We start from the raw sequence: 23,423 nt of genomic DNA on the forward strand, positions 1-23,423 counted from the left end.
CAATATGAACTGGAAGCATGTATTAAATGTCAGTGGGAAATGTCTGCACCATGTTCTGTAGATTATATCGAAGATAGTGACATCCTCACCCTCATTTTCTTTTCCTTGTCTTTGTAAGTTGTGGTTCTTCTCGCTCACACTATTACCTCATTTCTTTTAACAATATATTTTGATTACTAATCCTCTGGCTGTATTTTAAATCTCTGGCATTTTGGGGCCAACGCGGAAGTCTTTCATTTCGGATTTCCTCGATCTATGTAGACAACTGCCACTTATTTACACATACTGCTGAATATATAAAAATATATATATGTACGCACACACACATATCTATCTATCTATCTATCTATCTATCTATCTATCTATCTATCTATCTATCTATCTATCTATCTATCTATCTATCTATCTATCTATCTTCTTTATATATATATATATATATATATATATATATATATATATATATATACATATGTCTGGGCGCATACACACACATGTAAGTGTGTGCGTTTGTGTGTCTGTATACGCACGCGTGCTTATGTATGTATAAGATTGCCTCTGAACAACATTCATAAACGTAAATTTAACCTCCATCCTTCACATTAAATGAATACCTTAAAAGAATAGGCGTGACATTGTTAAAATTCCTTACTAATGGGTTCCTAGACACAGTGTCAGCTGTTACTACTTTAGCACCCGCCAAAATTTCTAACTTTACTATAATACCAGCCCATCTTTAACCCAGCTCGACAGCAGATTATCTTTGATGTGTTCTGGCTTATTCTAACTCCCATACAAGATTACCTACTTTTATGTGATACTAGCATTTTCCCGCCAAGCCGTTTTTCTCCGTTATATTATCAATATTATCCAAAGAGAATTCTTGCTTTTTCATGGCTATGTGTGCCCTGTTATATAATATATATATATTATATATATATAAAATATTATTGAGACAAAACCACTATTTTCAAAACAAACAGGAAAGACTTAATCAATACATAAAATTTAATAAATAGTATTGATTAAGTCTTTCCTTGTTTGTTTTGCAAAATAGTGGTTTTGTCTCAAATAATATTTTATAATATTTTACTATAAAATTGGATTTAATCCTAAATCTGATTTTTTTCCCTGTAAATTTGGATATATTCCCTAATATTTATTATTATATATATATATATATATTATATATATATATATTATATAGGGCTAAAATATTAAATATCAACGAAAATGCATATTGTAGATATAAAAAGGCTATTTATGATAGGTAGTGACAAATATATACATTTAGAGAATTACTAGTCAAAAAGGTCATTATTATTGATGATTATAAGAAGTTAATAATAATAATAATAAGGTAAGAGACTGAAACGAACCAATTGGTTTTCGCCTTAGCTATTCATCGTTTGAACAACATCGGTTAGTAAACGGTGTCAGGTCTAATAGTTCCTGAGAAAAGAGATTATATACTCTCTCTTTTACTATTTTACTTGTTTCAGTCATTTGACTGCGGCCATGCTGGAGCACCGCCTTTAGTCGAGCAAATCGACCCCGGGACTTATTCTTTGTAAGCCCAGTACTTATTCTATCGGTCTCTTTTGCCGAACCGCTAAGTGACGGGGACGTAAACACACCAGCATCGGTTGTCAAGCAATGCTAGGGGGACAAACACAGACACACAAACACACACACATATATATATATACATATATACGACAGACTTCTTTCAGTTTCCGTCAACCAAATCCACTCACAAGGCATTGGTCGGTCCGGGGCCATAGCAGAAGACACTTGCCCAAGATGCCACGCAGTGGGACTGAACCCGGAACCATGTGGTTGGTAAGCAAGCTACTTACCACACAGCCACTCCTGCGACTATCATATATATATGTATATATATATATATATATATATATATATATATATAGTATACATATACTCTTTACTTGCTCTTTTTACTCTTTTACTTCTTTCAGTCATTTGATTGTAGCCATGCTGGAGCACCGCCTTTAGTCGAACAGATCAATCCCAGGACATATTCTTTGTAATCCAAGTATTTATTTTATCGGTTTCTTTTGCCGAACCAGCATCGGTTGTCAAACGATGTTGCGGGGACAAACACAGACACACAAGCATACACACACACATATATATATATATATATATATATACATATATACGACGGGCTTCTTTCCGTTTACCCAATCCACTCACAAGGCTTTGGTCGGCCCGAGGCTATAGTAGAATACACTTGCCCAAGGTGTCATACAGTGGGACTGAACCCAGAACCATGTGTTTGGTAAGCAAGCTACTTACCACAAGCCACTCCTACGCCTAGTATATATAATATATATATATATATATATGTATATGTATATATCTCAAACTCATCTTCGACGGTTATCTAAACACGGATTGAGACCCGTCTCTCTGCTTATGCTAACTCAACGATAAACGATTAATGTCATTGTTTTCTACCGAGACGTATTGCGTACTTTCTCGTTTAATTGTATTTCATATCAATGTGAGGCTCCCATACACTTAGACGAATATAAACATATATGTATATTTATATCTTGTACCATGTACTTGATTCAGTTACAAGACAGCGGCTTTGATGGGGGTTTACTTGAACGAATTGCTCCCAGTAATTACTTTTAACATCATACTTATTGTATCACTCTCCTTTTGCCAAATCACCAAGTTATGGGGGCTCAAGCAAAATAACACCGTTTGTTAAATGGTAGTGGTGGGGGTGAGAAACCGAAACACACACACACACACGCACACACATGCAAGGGTCTTCTTCAGTTTCCGTCTACCAAATCCACTCATTCAGCTTTGGTCGACCTCAGGCTATAGCAGAAAATATTTGCTCAAAGGTCTACGCAGTAGGACAGTACCCGGAACTTTGTGATTGAGAAACCAACTTGCTGTCTCACTGCCACACCTGTAAATGTTTGTAAAGATGTGTGTGTATGTATGTGCGTGTAATTGTGTGAGTATATATGTTTATGTGTGTGTGTACAAATATAGAAATATATATATATTTAAGATATCTCAGTAAGAGCATGTGTTTCTCATTTAGAACTAATCTTTTGAACACTTTCATTGAAGCTTTATATATTAAATATTATATACACACCCATACACTTATACGTACATGCACAATTACACACACATACGCGCGCGCGTGCGTCTATATACCTCCAGCTATTTAGATAAACAATAAAGTACAATTACTTCCATGATTTATGTAACATAATATGATATACGTAAACAAAAACACTCATGTTTAACTACATAAGCAAAATATTAACACAATCTGCTTACTGAAACTTGGTTGATTTCAAATTTAGCTACGCACTCTTTCTCTCTCAATTTTTTTCTTTCTCTCTCACTCACTCATTCGCTCACTCATGCTTTTATTTACAGTCTGTCTGTCTCCCCCAATATATTCCACTTTATCCCTACCTATACATGCACATTCCTTCGAGTTGGGACTCGAATCTTGATCAACTTGTCGGGGTATCTACAAAACACAGCATGCGTTGGGTATTGAAACCTGACAAATTATCCTCCTCTTACGGTGAAGCACAGTCGAATGAAGGAAAATGAAACAGTATCACTATGAGACCATAATATATACTCATACGAGGGACGTTCAAAAAGTAATGTTCCTGACCCACTTGCATTTGTTTGATCTAGCTGAAATTTTGCATGTGCACTTATTTATATCTCTATAGATTAAGTAGCAAATTACAGCTCTGAAATAATTGTGGTTTCTGATTTACAGGTGTTTGAACAGAGTCAAGTGTGAAATGGAGCCAGTTGAGTGTCGAGCAGTGATCCGGTTTTTGTATTTGAAAGGACGCACACCACGGGAGACTTTTGATGAAATGAAAGTAACTTATGGTGATGATGCCCCATCATATGACCTTGTAAAACGCTGGCATCGGGAATTCAAACATGGTCCTCTTTCTGCCATTGATGAGGCATCTGTCCGTCAAGTTGAGGCTGCCATTTTGGAAGATCGACGCATAACTATTCGCCAAATAGCCCATGAGGTCAAGATTAGTACCGGATCTGTGGAAACTATCATTCATGACCATTTGCATATGCAAAATGTGTCTGCCAGATGGATTCCCAGGTTGCTCACACCTTTCAAGAAGCAAGAACGCGTCGAGTGCTCGAGGATCAATTTGGAGATGTGCCAAGAAGATGAGTCAAAATTTTTCAGAAGACTGATTACACAGGATAAAACCTGGGTCCATCACTATGATCCAGAGACCAAAGCCCAGTCAATGCAGTGGAAGCACCGTGACTCACCTCCTCCAAAGAAGGCAAGGGTGCAGCCCACCGCTGGCAAGGTCATGCTCACAGTCTTCTGGGACCAGGACGGAGTAGTGATGACAGATTTCCTGGCAAAGGGTACCACAATTACAGGAGCCTATCATGCTTCACTTTTGAAGAAATTAAGAGAAGCTATCAAAATCAAGAGGCGGTGCAAGATCAGCAAAGGCAACCTCCTCCTGCAGGACAACGCTCCGGTCCACAACTCGCGTGTCGCCAGATCAGAAGCACAGGCGTGCGACTATGAACTCCTCCCCCCTACTCTCCTGACCTTGCACCCTCTGATTTTCACCTCTTCCCAGCCATGAAGTTGTTTTTGAAAGAAAAGCGTTTCCCATATGATGCAGCCTTGATTTCTGAAGTCACGCCGTGGTTGGAGGACCAAACTGGGGTCTTCTACAAAAACGGTCTCCAGAGCTGCATCAAGCGATGGGAGAAATGCGTAACTATAGGCGGTTCCTATGTGAAAAAAGACTAATAACTGTGCCAAGTTTCGTTGCTCTACTGCTATGGGAAGTGGGTCAGGGGCATTACTTATTGAACGCCCCTTGTAGACACGCGCACAGACACATGCACTCACACACGATAGTACACACCCACATTTACACATTAACACACACACACACACACACACACACACATACACACACACACACACACACTCATATATAAATTTGGTCTGATGCAAAGTTACAAGATTGAACATTTGATTAAAGGAATTGTCGATATTTTAAGTGGAGTACATATTTATTACCTTTTACAAGGAAATGGTTGGCAGCTCCTTCGAAGTTTCGCCTTCCTTGTCTTCATCAGACTTTGATTTACTGTAGTTCTTTACATAGTTTTTTGAAGGTTGTTATTTTTCTGGTAGGTAACCGCGTGAAGTAGTTGTGTAGGATGGGACGCTTATAGGAGGATAGGAGGAAATTTTGTGGCTTTAGGATAGGAATTGAATGGAAAATAATGTGAAGATATTTTTGTTTTTGCTTTGATAATGGAATTTTGTAATTGTTTAGGATTCAGTGAGGTGTGAACAAAATGCAGTGAACAGATGTGTTATTTGCAGATTATGACAGTCCTTGCATATAAATTTGAATTTTCTGGTATTTTAGGATTCACAGAAGGATTTTCTGGTATTTTAGGATACACAGTATGTTCGTAGATTGTACAGTTGGTCACTCAGCGTAAACTAGACTGAGCATAAATTTGATGCTGGTAGTAATTAAGTATTAAGGAACTTTTAAGTATTTTCTGAATGTCTGGAATGAGGAGACTATGTAGCTATAAATACTTGTTAGAATTATCTAAACTGTTTGTAGTGTGTCTACTTATATTTATATAATATGATTCTAGACAAATGCATAATGGATGCCTATGGATCTAAGCGAATGCATAAGGGTGATGTATTTTTCCATAGCTTTATAAATCTGTTGAGAGATACAGGTGTATAAGCAATACATTTGCATATATACACAATATATATATGCATATCCACATGCGTTAGAAATATTGATTTTTTTGTTGCTTTTGGTTTCAGAAGTTTTATCTTTAAATCCAGTTTCATTAGCCTTTTGGGTGGTTTGTTATTTTTCACTGCCAAGAGGCGGCGTTGGTGCTGCTTCTTTCAGGAGCCTTGGTTTTCTTTTCGGTTCTTACATCTTTGTAGATGTCTTTGGTAAGATATACAGAATTGGTTTCATTAGTATTGTTGCCTTCCTTTGACGAGTTTTCATTTGTGGCTTCAACATTGGTACTACTCTCTGTTTGGCATTTAACTTGGAGTACTAATACTTCTGAGAATGGTGTCTAGTTCGTTTATGTGTGGGCCTGACAAGCGCAGAGAAATGAATAAATTGATATTTTTCTCGCTCTGATTATGCTGCAGATTTTAAAAATCCGTTGCTTTTAAGGGTCGCTGCAACCGGGTTTTGTTGGGTGGCCCGTTTTCTAATATGGTCAACGCTCGGAGAAACAGTTCTGTCTCTGCACTCTTCCAGATTCTCGAAAGTTTAGCTGCGCTACTTAACTCTTTCTTCGTGGCGTGTGTTTGTATGTTTGATTAGTTCGTCAGCGCAGAGGAGCGAGAGGCGAAGGAGAGAGAAAGAGAGAAAGAAAACGAATGAACAATAATGAAGATATGAGTGAAGAGAGAGGGGTGTCAGAGGAAGAGGGAGGGATCAAGATGAGAGGAAGAGTAGGTTGAGAGGGAGAGTAGGCTGAGAGAGGAGGGCAAGTGGAAGGAGAAAGAGGAGAGTAAGAGGGTATATGGGTGAAAGGCAGGAGAGTAAAAGGGTAAATGGGGGAAAGGCAGGAGAGGGAAAATAAATTGAGAAGGAAGTCTAGGTGGATGGGGGAGAGGAGATCAAGTGGAGGGAGAGGGGTTAGGTGGAGGGGAGAGTAAATTGAGACGTAATAGTGGGTTGGGATAGAGAGAAGAGCAAGTGGAAGGAGGAGAGAGAGGTAAAAAAAAGAAGAGCGCAGATATTGTGGGTAAATGAGAGGATAAAAAAGAGAGCGGTGAGGTGTCGTTTCGGAAGAGGTGCGCGTGAAGTGGCGATAAGTGCGTTGAGAGAGATGAGAGCCAGTGAAAGGGGAAAAGAAAGGAAACTGGTGTGGAAGCATAGGGACAGTGGCAGGATTGAAGGTTAGAAAACAAACAGGGGACTAAGAGAGTGAGGGTTATTTAAGGAGATAGTAGAGGGATAGGTGTTAATTGGAAAATATGAAGCTAAGAGAGTGAGGAGGTATGGGGAAAGAAACAATGAAAATGGAGAAATCGGGGAGGTTGGAGAGAAAGTGAGAGAGAGATTGAATGAGTGAGTGAGGGTGTATTGGTGGGTGTGTGTGTGAAACAGAGAGAGAGAGAGAGAGATAGAGAGAGAGAGAGAGAGAGAGAGAGATGTATATAAAAGAAAATGCTTATAAGCTCATTCTTTGCATGTACATAATATATAGCTTATTTGTAAACAGCGAAAGATATCAAAACTGAGTAATTTACCAAGTTTTCATGAGTACGCGGAGGGAGGAGGATCTTTTGACAATTCCGTATACGACTCTTAGACGAAGGTTTTTCGTCGAAGATTCTTTCTACTATAAAATGAACGACCGAACAAAATTATATTTATGCGTGATATATAGATAGTTACACAAAACAAAATTTAATTTTTTTTTTGCTTTTGGTCAATGAGTGTTTTTTTCCTATTTGCATCTATCTAGAAATCAAAGGAAACGACTTCTATTCCCTTCACATTTATCTTTTGTGGCCTGGACATCAATGTTTTCAAACTGACCTATTTTCCGTTACATTTCAGAGAGAATCTGCGCTGTTGCAGCAGAAATATTGTTATAGCAAATATTCTGCTCGATACAACATATTTTCTTGTCAGTTGACTGACCTTCGCCATTTGAACATGTCCCTTGGGGGCTGACAATATGTGCATCTGTGATCATGAGCAGGTGTAGTGGGAAAGCATCATAACCATATGTTGAGAGAAATTCTATGGGGTTTGAATGAATGTAACTAATGCAAACTTTGAACGAAATGCAAACGAAATATCAGCCATTTTTCATACTTCCTAGGAGTAAGCAAACAGGAAATAACAGTTGCTACCCAAGGACCAAAATTGTGTTTCTGGGCGAAACACGATTCTATATAGGTTTATTGTAAGGCAGCGAGCTGGCAGAAATATTAGCATGTCGGGCTAAATGCTTAGCGGTATTACGTTCTGTGTTCAAATTCCGCCGTGGTCGACTTTGCTCTTCATCTTTTCGTGGTCGATAAATTAAGTACCAGTTATGTACTGGGGTCGATCTAATCGGTTGGCCCTCTCCCTAAAAATTTCGGGCCTTGTGCTTAGAATAGAAAATAATATAAAGTTATTGCGATCTATTTGCAAGAGCATAGTAAAAGACATTTTATATCATCAGAACGTTGTATGTATATCACTAATATATACACAAACACATACATATATATACTTACCCATACGTATATATCTCTATACATATTTAGATACGTACACACACACGCACTGACACATGTACATTGACATATATACATACATATTGACATACGAGGGGAATCCCAAAAGTAAGGTCTCCAAAGTGCTGGGGACGCAGAGAAACTGTGCTTGCGGTTATTGGCAACGAAGCTGTGTTTGTTGTGCATGAACTGTGCCTGCCTTTGCGCGTGCCTCGCTGCCACGCCAGTCTCGGCTTGGCTGTCGTATCTGATGGAGCTCCCGATTGCCGCTACGGCTAAGTGTGAAGTTCGTGCAGTTATTCGGTTTTTGAACGCAAAAGGCATTAAACCAATAGAAATTCATCGCCAATTAACGGAAGTGTATGGCATGTTGTGCATGGATGTCAAAAAACGCTCGCAAGTGGTGTAGGGAGTTTGCATCTAGTCGTACTGAAAGTCATGACGAAGAAAGAAGCGGGCGACCATCAATTTCCGACGAGACAGTCTCGAAGGATGAGCAAATCCAGCGTGAAAATCGCCGAATCATTCTGGATGATCTCGGGATTTTGTTTCCTGAGGTTTCCTGAAGTACCATTCATAGGGCTTTGAGTGAAGAGTTGAAATAGCGGAAGCTGTGCGCAAGATGGGTTCCACGAAGACCATAAACGGCAACCTACAGTGACTACCACCTGTTTCCTAAGTTGAAAGAACATTTGGCCGGTACGCTCTTCAACACCGATAACGACGTGAAAGATGAGGTCCAATGTTTTCTCAACGACACGGCGGTGAACTGGTATGGCATGGGCATACAAAACTGCCCCAGCGCCTAAAACAATGCATCGACCAAAATGGCGATTATGTAGAAAATTAGATAAATGTTCACACTTTAAAATGATGTAAACATCATTGACAATAAACGTTTCTGTGATTTCTAAATATTTTTGGAGACCTTACTTTTGGGATTTTTTCTCAAATGTATATAATCAAATTTTTACCTACTGACGAATATACGTACACGTGCAAATATAGCTATAAATACGTGCACATGTTCCTACGCGTACGCATGCATAGATATCCTTATCCACTGCATAGTAATACATATTTACATTCTGGTGTGTGTGTCCACTCATACATCCATATACACAAATGCAGCTGTTCACAATAGTTATCATAAAGCATGCTACATACAATTACATGCGTACGGCCATATATATAACTATAGAACTTTTAGCTAATTATCGTAGAGGTTGTTGAATATAAAGCTTGTGCGAGTGTGTGAGTGCGTATGTGTGTGTGCCTGTGTGTGTGCGTGCGTGTTTCTGTAGGTGTGTGTATTCATACACACACGTACAAACATATAAATACCATTGTTAAGTATCGGTATGAAGTGCAATAGTATACTTAGGCCGACAAAATTATACTTAGGCCGACAAGAGTTTATTCGCCGTGCAGCCTCTTTCAATTTTGCGCAAACTGTGAAGAGACACGATAGCGGATTTAATGCTGCAAAATGTGCATAGAAAGTAGAGAGAACTCCATATGGCATCGTGGAAGAAAACGATTTTCGTTTCAAATATAAGGAGGTAATTTATAACAATGTTTTGCTCTTTCTTATGATTTTAGACAAAAAGTGCTAGCATAGGTTTGAACAGAGATATTAAGGAATATTTTTAGCGTCAGTCTTTACGTTCTGAGTTCAAATTCCGCCGAGGTCGACTTTGCATTTCATCCTTCCGGGGGTCGATAAATTAAGTACCAATTGCGTACTGGGGTCGATCTAATCGACTGGCCCCCTCCCCCAAAATTTCGGGCCTTGCGCCTAGAATAGAAAAGGAATATTTTTGGTAAACCTGTTATAATATACCTTGCTGTTTTCTGTTTTTTGTTGTTCCATCCAATTTGGCCTTGTTTAGTTCCTTGTGTCTGTCGTTGTGTAACAACGATAGACACAAAGAACTAAATAAGGCTCCCTAGTTGTATTGATATTTACACTTCTTGGTTCAGTTGTATCCATTATACATTAACAACTATCTTCGTGAAGGTTGGATTCATTAAAGTTCTATATATATCAATACTTTATTTCTAATCCTGATTAGGTAATTCGATGCTGTTTTAGGCAGTTAAAATATAAGACAAAATTGATAAACAAATAAAAATGAATTTAATTCGTAATTCGATGCTGTTTTAGGCAGTTAAAAATATAAGACAAAATTGATAAATAAATAAAGATGAATTTAACTTTTCATACAAAACCAAAGAAATTTAATATAGGTGTAATTTACAATTACATCACAAAAAATAGTGACTTCATTAACATTATGCAAAATCACACCGTTCATTATCTTCAGCACTCAGCACTGAATAATCATTTTAATCTCAGGGTAAACGAGATAATCGTACAGATCAACTTATTCTTCACTGCTTCTAACGATACGGTGTATACATTACAATAAGCATCATCACTATCATCCCACAGTTATTCGATTTCCATATCAGTTGAAATACTAGAACTTCCATGTTTCTTGAATTATTCAATAATGTCAGTTTTTCTTTCCTTCCATGAATTACCGATCCATTTACAGACCCGAGACAGTAAACCTCGCATACAGCTTACTTTCTACTATCATTTTTTCCATTACGAATCTAGTTTACTTCATTTTATCAGCACGATGTCACTAAAAGGCTTCTTGATACAAATATCTAATGGTCACTAAAAGAAAACTTGCTAGTTCGTCAGGGTTTACTGCTATGTCAGTATTTTGTGGTCAAACTTTATAAAGGACACATTCAATAGTTCTGATCGTAGACGAGCAAAGTAATTTACCTCCGTGGTCCACTAGCTTCTAAGCTCAAAATTTCATCTCACCACTTTCTACTTATCTTTATCCACGACCTAATGTTTGTATGAATTGAGAATGTGAAAAATTAATTTCCTTACTTTGACAATTAAACGCAGGATAGTGTGTTGGAGTTAGTTATCTGTAAAGAACTAGAATTGCATTTTACACAAATTACTTATCCGTGGTGCAGAAGAATATAAAGTGGCCAGACAGACTGAAATAACACAGTTAAATGAGATTGGATGAGGCTTTAAACAGAAAAGAATATCATTTTAATAATGTTCATAAGGCGAAAGAATAAAATTTTCTTTTATGTTAGTGTGGTTTTGCATGTATGTGCACCTTAGACAATGCATGTCTAAGCGTCCATGATTGGAAAATAAGAAATTTCAAGGTGTGAATATGTATGCATATATGCATATATATATATACATATATATATATATATATAATATATATATATATATATATATATATATATATATATATATATAATATATATATATATATATATATAATATATATATATATATATATATATATATATGTATATATATATATATATATTATATATATATATATATATATACAATACATACACATATATATACAAATACATACACATATATGTATGCATATATAAGTATATAAAACCGTTTTATAAGAACCAACGCCAATACTTGTCTAAAGCCAGGTATTTACTCCATCGGTCTCTTTGGCCGAACCACTAGGTTTCGGGGACGTAAACAAACCAACACCGGTTGTCAAGTGGTGGTGCGAGACAAACACGAACACAAAGACACAGACACACGCGACGGGTCTTTCTCATTTTTTCAGTTTACCAAATGCACTCACTAGGATTTGGTCAGCCCGAGGATATGGCAGAAAACAGTTGCCCCAGGCGTCACTTCTGTTATTGACCCATAAATCCAGAGTTTTGACTGAGGAAGCACACACTAAAGACTAAACACTGTAGTGTTTTAAGTCCCCTTATATAAATGAATCACGTGCTATGGACACATACGCATGTATGTCGAAAGGGCGGAGGTGTTCTCTGATTACGAAATACAACAATGGTCAGAAAATTATATATATGAATATATATATATATGAGAGGTATTGGTATCCAGAAGGTGGCAGGTAACGCTATGTAAGTGCTATGGAAGGACCGTATTTCTATAATGATACGAGTGATGGGTCTAATACTTCACTAATGGGATCAACTATAAATTTTAAACAACGATACGCTGCGCATCTCAATTCTTTCAGATACGAGAAACACAGTAAATCCACAACACTCGCCAGTCACATACCTCATTTCAAAAATAGAAATATTCCCTACATCTTGCCATGGTCATAATAAATTCAGGGCTTCCATACCAAGGTCAACGCTCAGCCTGTAAGTTATGCCTAAAAGAGGCATTCCACATATTAAAATACAACCCTTCAATACTACTAAATAAATATAACTAGGCCCTAAGTAAATGCAACCACCGCTTTTTCCATAACTTCAAATTTTACCAGAAATCTAAATGCAACCTAAATAACCACACAGCACATATCCCGAACACCACTTAGGTAATCCCCAAGAAACCTATTTGACTTCCCATTAATTTTTTAACTCTCCAATTATATTTTAATTGATTAATACTACATATATGGGCATACATATGCGTATATATATGCATATGTATGTATGTATGTATGTATGTATGTATGTATGTATGTATATATATATGTGTGTGTGTGTGTATGTGTGTGTGTGTGTATACCTGTATGTGTACATACGTGTGCATGTATATGTGTATACGCATATATTTATAGGTATGCGAGTTTGTGCATATATATCTGTATGTACGTATATTTATGTTTGTATATGCATGTGTATGTATGCATGCGTATGTGTGTATATATATATGCGTGTATGTGTATGTGTGTATATGTGTATATATATGCATGCAGGCGTGCGAGTTTAAATATACATGTACGCAGGCCTATATTATGATGCATACACACATATATTTACATGCATGCGTGCATATATCGATATACACTTCTTTCTTTCTCTCTGATTCCTCTACCCACAGTACCACATTAGCCAGTAGAATAAACATATAAGTCTATTTATAGAAACTTGACCGTTCTTACAATTCTTTCCTTCCAATTTGTGGTTTGCTACTCACTTTTGAAACCCCACCACCTATACCTGTTTGTGTACCCATCCCTTAATGCCATTCTAGCATATCAATCCACCTCACACACTTCACAGATATTCATTACTTTCATTGTTATCTCTTCCTATCCATCCCCTACTCCTCTCCTATGCCCCTCATAATATCTTGACCACCAACTAACACTCCTTTTTTCACCGTTTTTCACTTTCTTATACTTTTTCACTTTCTCTTGTTTTAATTTTCTCTTCCTCTTTCTTTCCTTCTTCTTTTCTCACCTTTTTCCTGTGACCTCTCTTCATTTTAACATCTGTTCTCCCTATCCACTTAATACTACCAATATATTCTTAAATTTTCATTCACACCACAAGGCCCCTTTGAATGAACAGCACATATAATCTACGTCTCCATACTTTACATACCTATTTCTTTACTACCCACAAGGGACTAAACACAGAGGGGACAAACAAGGACATACAAAGGGATTAAGTCGATTACATCGACCCCAGTGCGTAACTGGTACTTTATTTATCGACCCCGAAAGGATGAAAGGCAAGGAAGCATTTCTACCACTTCTAGACACCGCTTCCCATGGATAATAGAACTGAAACTATAACATTTTTATACAATTCTATTTTTATTTCTACATTCATTCTCCTATTTTACTATATACTCCTTATTTGCTTCCTTTTCCAAAATAACTCCTCATATTGAACTCCAATATTTCCCTCTATTTAACCATCGCACATCGTCTCTTATGAAGGAATATCCGTAATATCCCAGAAACAGCTGTAAGACTAACTTCCTCTAAATATCCTGAAAATTCCACACGGCCTTGGCTTTGTTGTCTCATTTTATTTAACACACACACACACATATGAATAAGTATAGTTCAAATTTACTGAAAACAAAAGACGAAGACAGGTGTAGGAACAACAAGCAGGTGTATTAGTTTAACCTCCGGAAGAATGGAAAACTCTTTTACGTTTCGAGAGTAAGGATTAAGAGGGAAAAAATGGAGAGACAATGAAAAAAATATAATGGAGAGAGAAAGAAATGTGTAGGGGAAAATAACATCGTTGAACACGATGTTATTTTCTCCGAATTATTAATTTACATTATCTGATTAGGAATGGAACAAACTGGTATTTGTTTTTACTGACATACCGTATGAGTAAGTATATGAGCATGACGGCAAATAAAAGTATCATGATGTGTTCAAATATAACCACTAATTGAATGATAATTTTTGTGTGTTAATGTAGCTATTAAAGAAAAAAGTGCATGAAATATATGCATACATGTAATTTTTCAAATGTATAGAAAAATATTTGTATAGCAAAAACAAATGCCAAGTAAAATAATAACATTTAAAGTATAAGTATGTGCATCATTATATGATTTTGAAATAGAATTTGAATTAGACATTCTCAGGTGTGCCACAGTAGTCGTGATTGCTGATAATTCTTTTCTCCTGTCTGTGTTCCAGTAAATAAGTTTGCATATGCATTTATGCATACAGAAGCAAGTTTATGCATGTGAAGTGAGATACGTCTTCAATATTTGTTGTGAGCAATAAACCATAAAGCTATATTTATTAACTATTGTATTGACTTATGGAGACTTCCACGCCTCATTGCCTAATAGTTCCGCCAAGAATCTATTTCTAGCTTTATTTTTTCTTTTGACCATGTTTCATCGATTAACAAAGTTTTCTGTTTCTAGTTATTTTGCCGAATCAAACTGTTAAAAATATTTTATATTTATTTAAGTTATATACTCGAATTTATCTTAACTTTCTTTTATTGATGTCACTGCACTCGATTGCAGATATAAAAATAAGAATATATTAATATACGGTACACAATGTAATTTTTGCTGATAAACATAAATGTGCAAATTATTCCCGAATGCTCAAAATATATTTACACAAATACAGATGCGCCAACATATACGCACGTATGTACTTATGTGATAGCTATACATGTAGTTTATCACTTAATCGATAATAAAGATTCTTTGCTTCACTAAAATTCGTTTTCTTGTTAAATTAACTACATACTCTATGTCAGCCAATTATCAGATTGCAACTTTTGCATCGCCGAATTCTGTAAATTGAATGTTTGTTGGAATGGTTTCCAAACTTTTGTAGTTCAGCACTTATTTTCACGGATTATTTCTTCTCTTATGTGCATCTTTCTAGATATTTGCATAGACTAATGCTGCCGTGTTAAATTTTTATGAAAATTAATAAAGAATGCAAAAATGTCTATATATCAAAATTATAGTGGATCTTGCCGTATCATCAGCTGTTTCTGCTCATCAATATCATAGTTGTTTGATTCATAGTTTTACCCAATAAGCATTTAAATTAGATATATAAATATTAAATTTACTAGAAATAATTTTTCCTATATATATATATAATGGACTCTCCCGTCTTTAGACGACGTATGAGGGTTCGACAATTTCTTACCGAACAAGCACACACACAATTTGTTTATAGTGATCAAATGTTTGTACAGACATAAGCTCATTTCCTCTATCAGATCGACATTACCTGCATAGGTCCAATGGGTGCCACATGTCAGATTTGGTCGCAGTGCAACGTGAAATGAAGTGCTTTGCAAAAGAGTGCAACGCAAAGCTCGATCTGGGACTCGAACCCACGATCTCGTAATCGAAAGTGCAACACCCTAACCACTAAACCATGCACCTTCACAATATGTATATACATAAATATGTGTGTGTGTATCAAAATATAAATAAATCTATGACTCTTCTAAATTCTCAGTGTTCTAATGGGGTCTGGCTGTTTGTTGCTACCATGAGAGTTCACCACGTTCTCATAGAAGCCCTACTATTTATTTTGAAAAGCAACAAGTCTAGAGCCTCTGAAAGTCTCTAATGTACCAACGAAAGTTAACCGTGATGATGGTGCATTGGCTAAGAATTATAAGTAGCGAGAAGAAGTGTTGTTTGTGTACAAACACATTCGTACTAACACGCGTACAAATATGTGTATCGATATATATGTGTGTGTGTATTTGTGTGGGTGCTATTATTATGGAGAAACACTACGTTACTGCTTACATGTTGATGAATTGAATTTTGAATCGGTTCTTTTGTGTCCTATTATTTTGGATGCGCATTTATACATATGTGTCTGCATATATTCTCATTGCACTTGAATTTATTTATTTTGTCACTTAGAACAGAACATGTACACCTTTATTAAACTGAAACGCTGTACTATTTCGGACATTGTTCTATAGTTTAAAACCGTAGAAACTAAAGTCAATGCTAAAGTTTAAGCATTTACATCTATCTATCTATCTATCTATCTATCTATCTATCTATCTATCTATCTATCTATCTATCTATCTATCTATCTATCTATCTATCTATCTATCTATCTATCCATCTATCCATCTATCTATATATCTATCTATCTATCTATCTATCTATCTATCTATCTATCTATCTATCTATCTATCTATCTATCTATCTATCTATCTACCTATCTATCTGTCTGTCTGTCTGTCTCTCTACCTGTCTGTGTGTATGTCTGTTTGCCTGACTACCTGTCTGTCTATATATGTTTACCCGTCTGTGTGTCTGTCTAAAAGTTACCGTTTGTACGTGATTTGTATGAATATACGCAGTGAGGTATGAGTATTTTATTTAATGTCGAATGTATATATGTATATTATCATCATTGTATACATAGTGCTCTTACCGTCTTGTTATTTATTTGAGCAAGTTCTTAATATATGTACCTTTGCATATATACGTAAAAAATGAAACAAGTAACCAAGCAAACAAGTCACATATTCACTAAAGCCATACATTTATGCACAAATGAACACAAACGACCCACACTATTTTACATCACATAACATTCATAAGAGCTTATCTTTAGCATTTTTTTTTTCAGTAACAATTTTGCGTCTTTCATTTGAATATCAATTTACTAACTAAATTTCCACTTTCTTTTGAAGAAATCATAAACTTTTAGATTGAAATATTTTTCATCACAGAAAAGTAAATGTGTTATGAGCTCATTCCACTTTTTATGGTTTGAATGCGACGTTATATATACATTTTTTGTAACTAATTTGACGCTAATATTAAGCCAGCGAAATAAAATTGAAGTTATTGACAGAATCAAAGAGATTTGTGTTTTGAAGTCTGGTAGAGTTGGCACCATAGAATACAGTCGCCTTAAATTCTAAACGCCTCCCTCCTCATTTATAGTTTCGATTGCTTCGATGATTAACCCCTTAGCTGCATTCATTTTGTGCAATTTTTTTCTTATCCGATTGCAATACATTTCTGTATAACACTGGAAGGCTTAAAGAGCGTGAGTTAAGTTCCGGTTTCGAAACTATTTTATTTCCCCCCACCCCCAAAAAGGTAAAAAAAAAAGACTAATGGGAGAAGCATATGAACGCTTCTCTTCAAAAATTAAGAAATATTTAGCTTATGTTTAGTAGAAACAGAGTAAAGGAAATTTGAATTGAAGATGTGTCATAATTTATTTTGCTTGAATCACCGATTTATTGCTGTTGTTTATATCTTTTTCCGGTATACACTCGCACACATACACATGTATATACATACACATGTATATGCATTCACAAACATACATATATATACATACTCTCACACACATAACATACATACTTCTTCAGAGTTTCTGTCTACGAAATCTCCCTCAGAAACTTATGGTAGAAGCTTTATATGGTAGCAGGAACTTGCTCAAATTGTCGCGTAGTAGGATAAACACGGGAATTATGTAATTGTGAAGCAAAATTATTGTTTTTACCACAGCCATGCATGACTATAACTAACCGAAAAATAAATTATATGGTTCTTTCTAGCTGGATCATTAATGAGGTAAGTTGTAAGCTCTTAAAAATGTCATGTCGGTGAACCAATTTCAGTTTTATGTTGGACTCGTTTCACTTAACTTCATTATTATAGTCATGAAGGTTAATGCAACTTGTTTGCACTCCCCTGTACCTGTTTGAAAACAACCAATATTTCGCAATAGAAAACAAGCTATCACTCTGACCTAACCTATTTTCTTGATCTATCGAATAGTCTTGCCATTGTACGAAGAACGTTCATTTCTGTTCTCATTGTTGGTTTTTGCAAGCTAAGAATACAACTGTTATTTTCCAGTACATGTACCCTTCTGATAATTTAGTTTCAGAAACAGGAAAAGTACCTAACAATTATTTTTGTCTATCGGACATTGTGTTTGACAAAAAAATTGTGCTTCATTTTGTATCTAAATCAAAATTAAGCTGACATTAATGGAAGGGCATTAATAAAAAAAACAAAACAATTAAGCACAGTAACTATACAGCCCCACCAAAAAAAGATGTTCGAAAATTTAAAAACAAAGAATTGTTTCAATAAAATTTGGCCAGAGGTGGTTTACTTGGTCGGTCTACTTGAAAACTCTGAATTCTAAGGACGTCTTCATATTCTCGCATAAACATATTAGCAGTTATAAGAAAACCCGCAGAAAAATAAAACGATTGTATTTGGGAAGTTTCATGTGAAATCCGAAGATCCAACATACATCAACATGAGTGTACTGATAATGAATTAAACTATATATGATTCATTGTGTAAAAAGAATTCTTTGGTGTTTAGTGTTATTTCATCGACGTCGACAATCTCCTATTCTATATTCGTTAATCCCAATAGTTCTTTATTGTACTGACTGCTTAAGTTAACTAGTTTCAGCAAGATTCATAACAATCTTTTCGCTTGAACATACTGATGATTCTATTTTGTCCAAGTTATTTCTCAGCCAAGTAGATCTATGAGTAAGTGAATCTCATTTCCTATTATGTTATTTCCATCACTACTAAGACAGTACAGTCTAATATGACAGAAATTACTGTATAATTTCTAAAAGTACCATCTACTACGTAGATAATTTCATAGTTGGTTTGAAATATTCACCACTGAACAAGGTATAATTTGGTTTCTCCTGATAAATAGACCAATTAAGAATTCCTTAATATTGCTATTGCCTCATTTCGTTCTTGATATGATTAACAAATTTAAAGTAATTTTCTGAAAATCTATTCCTCATTTGCAAAGGGTTAACATTTTATCTATTCACACATTATAACAGACATATATTATCAAAATTCAAGAGGCTTACTGGTATGTTCTCCATATATATATATATAATATATATATATATAATATATATATATATATATATATATATATATATATATAAGTGTATTTTACCTTGTTAACAATTAACACGGATAAATTAAATGAATAGTTACCAGGGCAGCAAAAATCTCACAAGTAAAGCTGTTGTAACTCCTTGTATATAAAGGTTGAAACTTCGTGTTTACGTTGAATATTTGAATAATATGAATAAAAAATGGAGTTAACGAAGGTTTAAACAAGTATTTTCACTTTCTACATATGTTTCAAAAATTCCACTGATACTTATTCAAAAGAATAAAAGGTATAAACAATGCAATCTTCTCTTCGGGAAAGTGAAAAAACGAAACTTGTCAATACGACATTTTAGCAAAAAATGATGGATTCGTATAGCGATAGACAGAATGCTATTAATATTGTTTAAAAAAACGTTATATGATATAACGTCATAAGTAGCTAACAGAAAGAGTAGGGATATTAATAGTGAATGTTAAATATAAAGGAAATTAAAGTCTAAACTATATATAATGATAGAGACTACTTATATTCACTAAAAGTATGCTTCTGCCAATGCTTACATCTGTATGCTCGTTCTATAACCGTGTTTACTAGAGTATTTTTAGAAAAAATAATGAAAAATAGCTCAGAATTGCAGAGAAGACAGAATTTCTTGCCTTTGTCATATGGTATCATAAACCGTTGACCAATCTTAAGTACATTAGCAAATTTAGTAATCATCCTGGAGCAATTACTAAGAATTTAGTTAAGAATATTTCATTTAGATTATCTAAATTATCTGCTAATGTTGATATTTTCAATAATAACGCTGAATTCTATAACTCTGCCTTAATCAAAGCAGGTTATACAGAAAAAATTTTCTACATTGATTCTGCTCAGTCTAATTGTAAATTCAACAATGTAGATAGGATTTCTAGTCGTAATAGAATTATTGATAACAAACATAACTTACGCACCGATACAAAGCGAATGAAGGCAGATAACCCTTATTTATTCCCCTATTACCGATCTAAAAGTAAATATAACACCTTCAGTGAAACCCAAGGAACAACCGAAAATGTAGGTTATGCCATTTTTATGTGGCCGATCTGACACATGTCATTAGCAGCTGCCCCAAATATATCACCAAGGTACTACCTCCCTACGAGAAACGATATTGTCACAAAAGCAATATACAATACCATTCAAAAAAAGGACTGTCCTGGAATAAACGTAGAAAATATCCCTGCTATGGAATACTAACAAAAACATGAACACAAGGAATACAGCTGGAACACTGTCAAGTGTAAACGTCAAGCGTAAACATAACACGCCGGATATTGCTATTTGGGGCACACTAGAAAAAAGCAAGTAACGTTATAGAGGTCTGGCTTTGGTGATGTGAATATCTCCTTGAGAATCAAAGAGAAAGAGGATAACTATGGACAATTGCTTCAAAATCTCCTACCTGTATATTCATATTATAAATTCACATTTATACCAATAATAACTGGTGCACTCTGTTTTGTGAGCAAAGGCTTACGTGACAATCTAGATAAGCTATGGCTTCCAGAAAAAGAAATCCACCAACTAATTCGCAGGTCATAGATATAATCTTTAAGTAAAAATATGCAAGACTTTACCCAAGTTTAAAATGTGACATTGCTTTTGTTATCTACATTCCATCGACGAAGATGTATATCTTTGTTAGAAACCAGCTCCTAGTGATTTAAAATATAATCGGTTTCGATGTATCCATCTTATCAGATATCAAAAATAATTTTTTTGGAAGTCAAAGAGGAGAAAATATTACGGGTTAACAGTTTGTAGACATGTTCTTAGTTCTTATATACATGTTCCATTTTTGTTTCTGCTTTAGGTGTCTGGACAAAGATATAGTCGAGGAGAAGCTGCGAAGAAGAAATGTGAGGTAAGTTTCATCAAAAACATAATAACTTTGTGTAGGTGGAGCTTCTGTCGATTTCGACGAACGAGTGATTCAGTTATTCAGCCAATGATTCTGCCAACTCCTAACATTAGAGTGTAATTAGATGAGTATTATACAAACATTTCTATCCTGAATGTGATACATAATCACGTCTGAACTTTTGAATTACAAGAATAATACATCTGCTTGAGTTCTAAGCAGTTTCCATGTATATTTCACTAAAGCTGCTTGAGTCATCCCGACTTCATAGTGCAATGCATTGCAATCGAATCTAGCAAAATATGACTGTTAACGATCTACTTTCGGCCGCCATGCCTGTGCCATTTTTCTGAGTTATGCAGAGGTGTATTCAACCTCCACGCAGATACAGAAGTACACAAATGATAGGCTCCACAAAAATCTGCGATCTTCAGTCAAGGTCATACTCTTTCACTCTGAAATGTGAAATAAGTAATTTGTAAATGCTATACAACAACGTTATATCATATTCCACTCTTCACAATGAAGATGTTCTTCGTATTAACTTTCCGGTCTTAAATGAGTTCATGTCCCAGCTTGTGTGAAGCAAAGATGAGTTATTCAGATAACACGCTTTTCCAGTATATTTTATGTTAGCCAATGGTTATAGCATCCTAGAATAGAGCAAACTTTGCGGAAGTAAAATATTTTGCTCAGTTTGATTTAAGGATCAAATCAATTTCCTTTAGGGGATCAATGACATTTTGAAATGGATCAACATTCCTTCAATGCCTCGATGCTGTCATAACACTTATGCATATTTCTCACACAGTAAAATAATCTGTGATTTCTTAGTGCCACAAAACTTTGCAACAATTACGGAATGTATTTTTTTAAATGTTGCTTTTGTTTAGCTCCTGACTGAGTAACACAATGATCAGGTACTCTAGTTGTGACCATGCGATTTTATTGAAACAGTGCATGTAGACGCGTTCCACTAGTGTACATTCAATCTTTTAGGCTTCCTATAATCTACATAATTTCATTATTCTTTCTCCTTTAAAGATACTTATGTGTTATTTGAGTGAAATGCATTTCTAATCTATGGAGTGAGCAAGCAGAGATCCCTTAATCGTGTATTTTTGATCAATTCTTAAAAGAAAATAATCCTGATGCGAATCGGGTTTGGCTGCATAAATTCTGAATTTAAATAGGCTCAGTGCGTTTCGTTGTATTCGTGTACAAAGCATTAGTCAATAACACTTCAGTTATCTCCTTTGCTGCTTTATGCATCAGCACCGAGTTCACAGGTAGATTTTAAATAGTCGGCTCAAAAATTAATCAAATCTCCATTAAATCATACTTGGCAATGTAATAGCCGATATAGAAAATTATGGATTAGTCATGATTAGAACACGCCTTTTATAATAAGTCTGTTCGATCTGATGGAATACAACACCAAACAACAGTTCATAATTCATTAGAAGGTTACTTGTAAGAGACCAAAGGCACTTCACGAACGGAGGTCAGTTTCAGCCACAGTATAATAATTGATACATATCTTATTAGACGGAAAATGAACTCAATTTCAGTAGATAAAAATCTCATGATATAGGAATAAAACGTTAAAACTCTATAAACCTGTACTCAAATATTACGTATCTTGGACACATGCTAATATAACGCAGAATTTGAAATATCTTCAACCATCTCTAAAATATTTTATGTTAAAATAGTGTGCCAGGAGCAAATCAATATTTAATGTATCTTAAAGGTGTTGCATTAGGCCGGAAGATGTGATTAGTTACATCATAGACTCAGCTTAATTCAGCTAGCAATGGAGAATACCTTCACTGTACACTGCTTGTACGATACAATGCTAAATGAACCAAATATGGAGTTTTACTGCGGTCGTTAGGTAAGATTAAATATCAAGGAGGCCTCGCTTAAATGAAATCATTGTTTTCAGTAAGGAAGGTCACAATGGATAA

General features: G+C 35.3%; 1 protein-coding gene across 1 annotated transcript in view; it reads left to right on the forward strand.

Annotated features, from left to right (window-relative positions):
• The window catches only part of LOC115209515, a 56,041-nt gene that overhangs the window by 30,590 nt on the left and 2,028 nt on the right, over nt 1-23,423 (forward strand). Inside the window, exon 2 of the mRNA XM_029777943.2 lies at nt 21,406-21,456. Coding sequence (XP_029633803.2) covers nt 21,406-21,456 — 51 coding nt within the window. The remainder of the gene's footprint in view (nt 1-21,405; nt 21,457-23,423) is intronic.

This window comes from Octopus sinensis, linkage group LG3, assembly GCF_006345805.1.
Source record: "Octopus sinensis linkage group LG3, ASM634580v1, whole genome shotgun sequence".
In the NCBI taxonomy this organism is placed as follows: domain Eukaryota; kingdom Metazoa; phylum Mollusca; class Cephalopoda; order Octopoda; family Octopodidae; genus Octopus; species Octopus sinensis.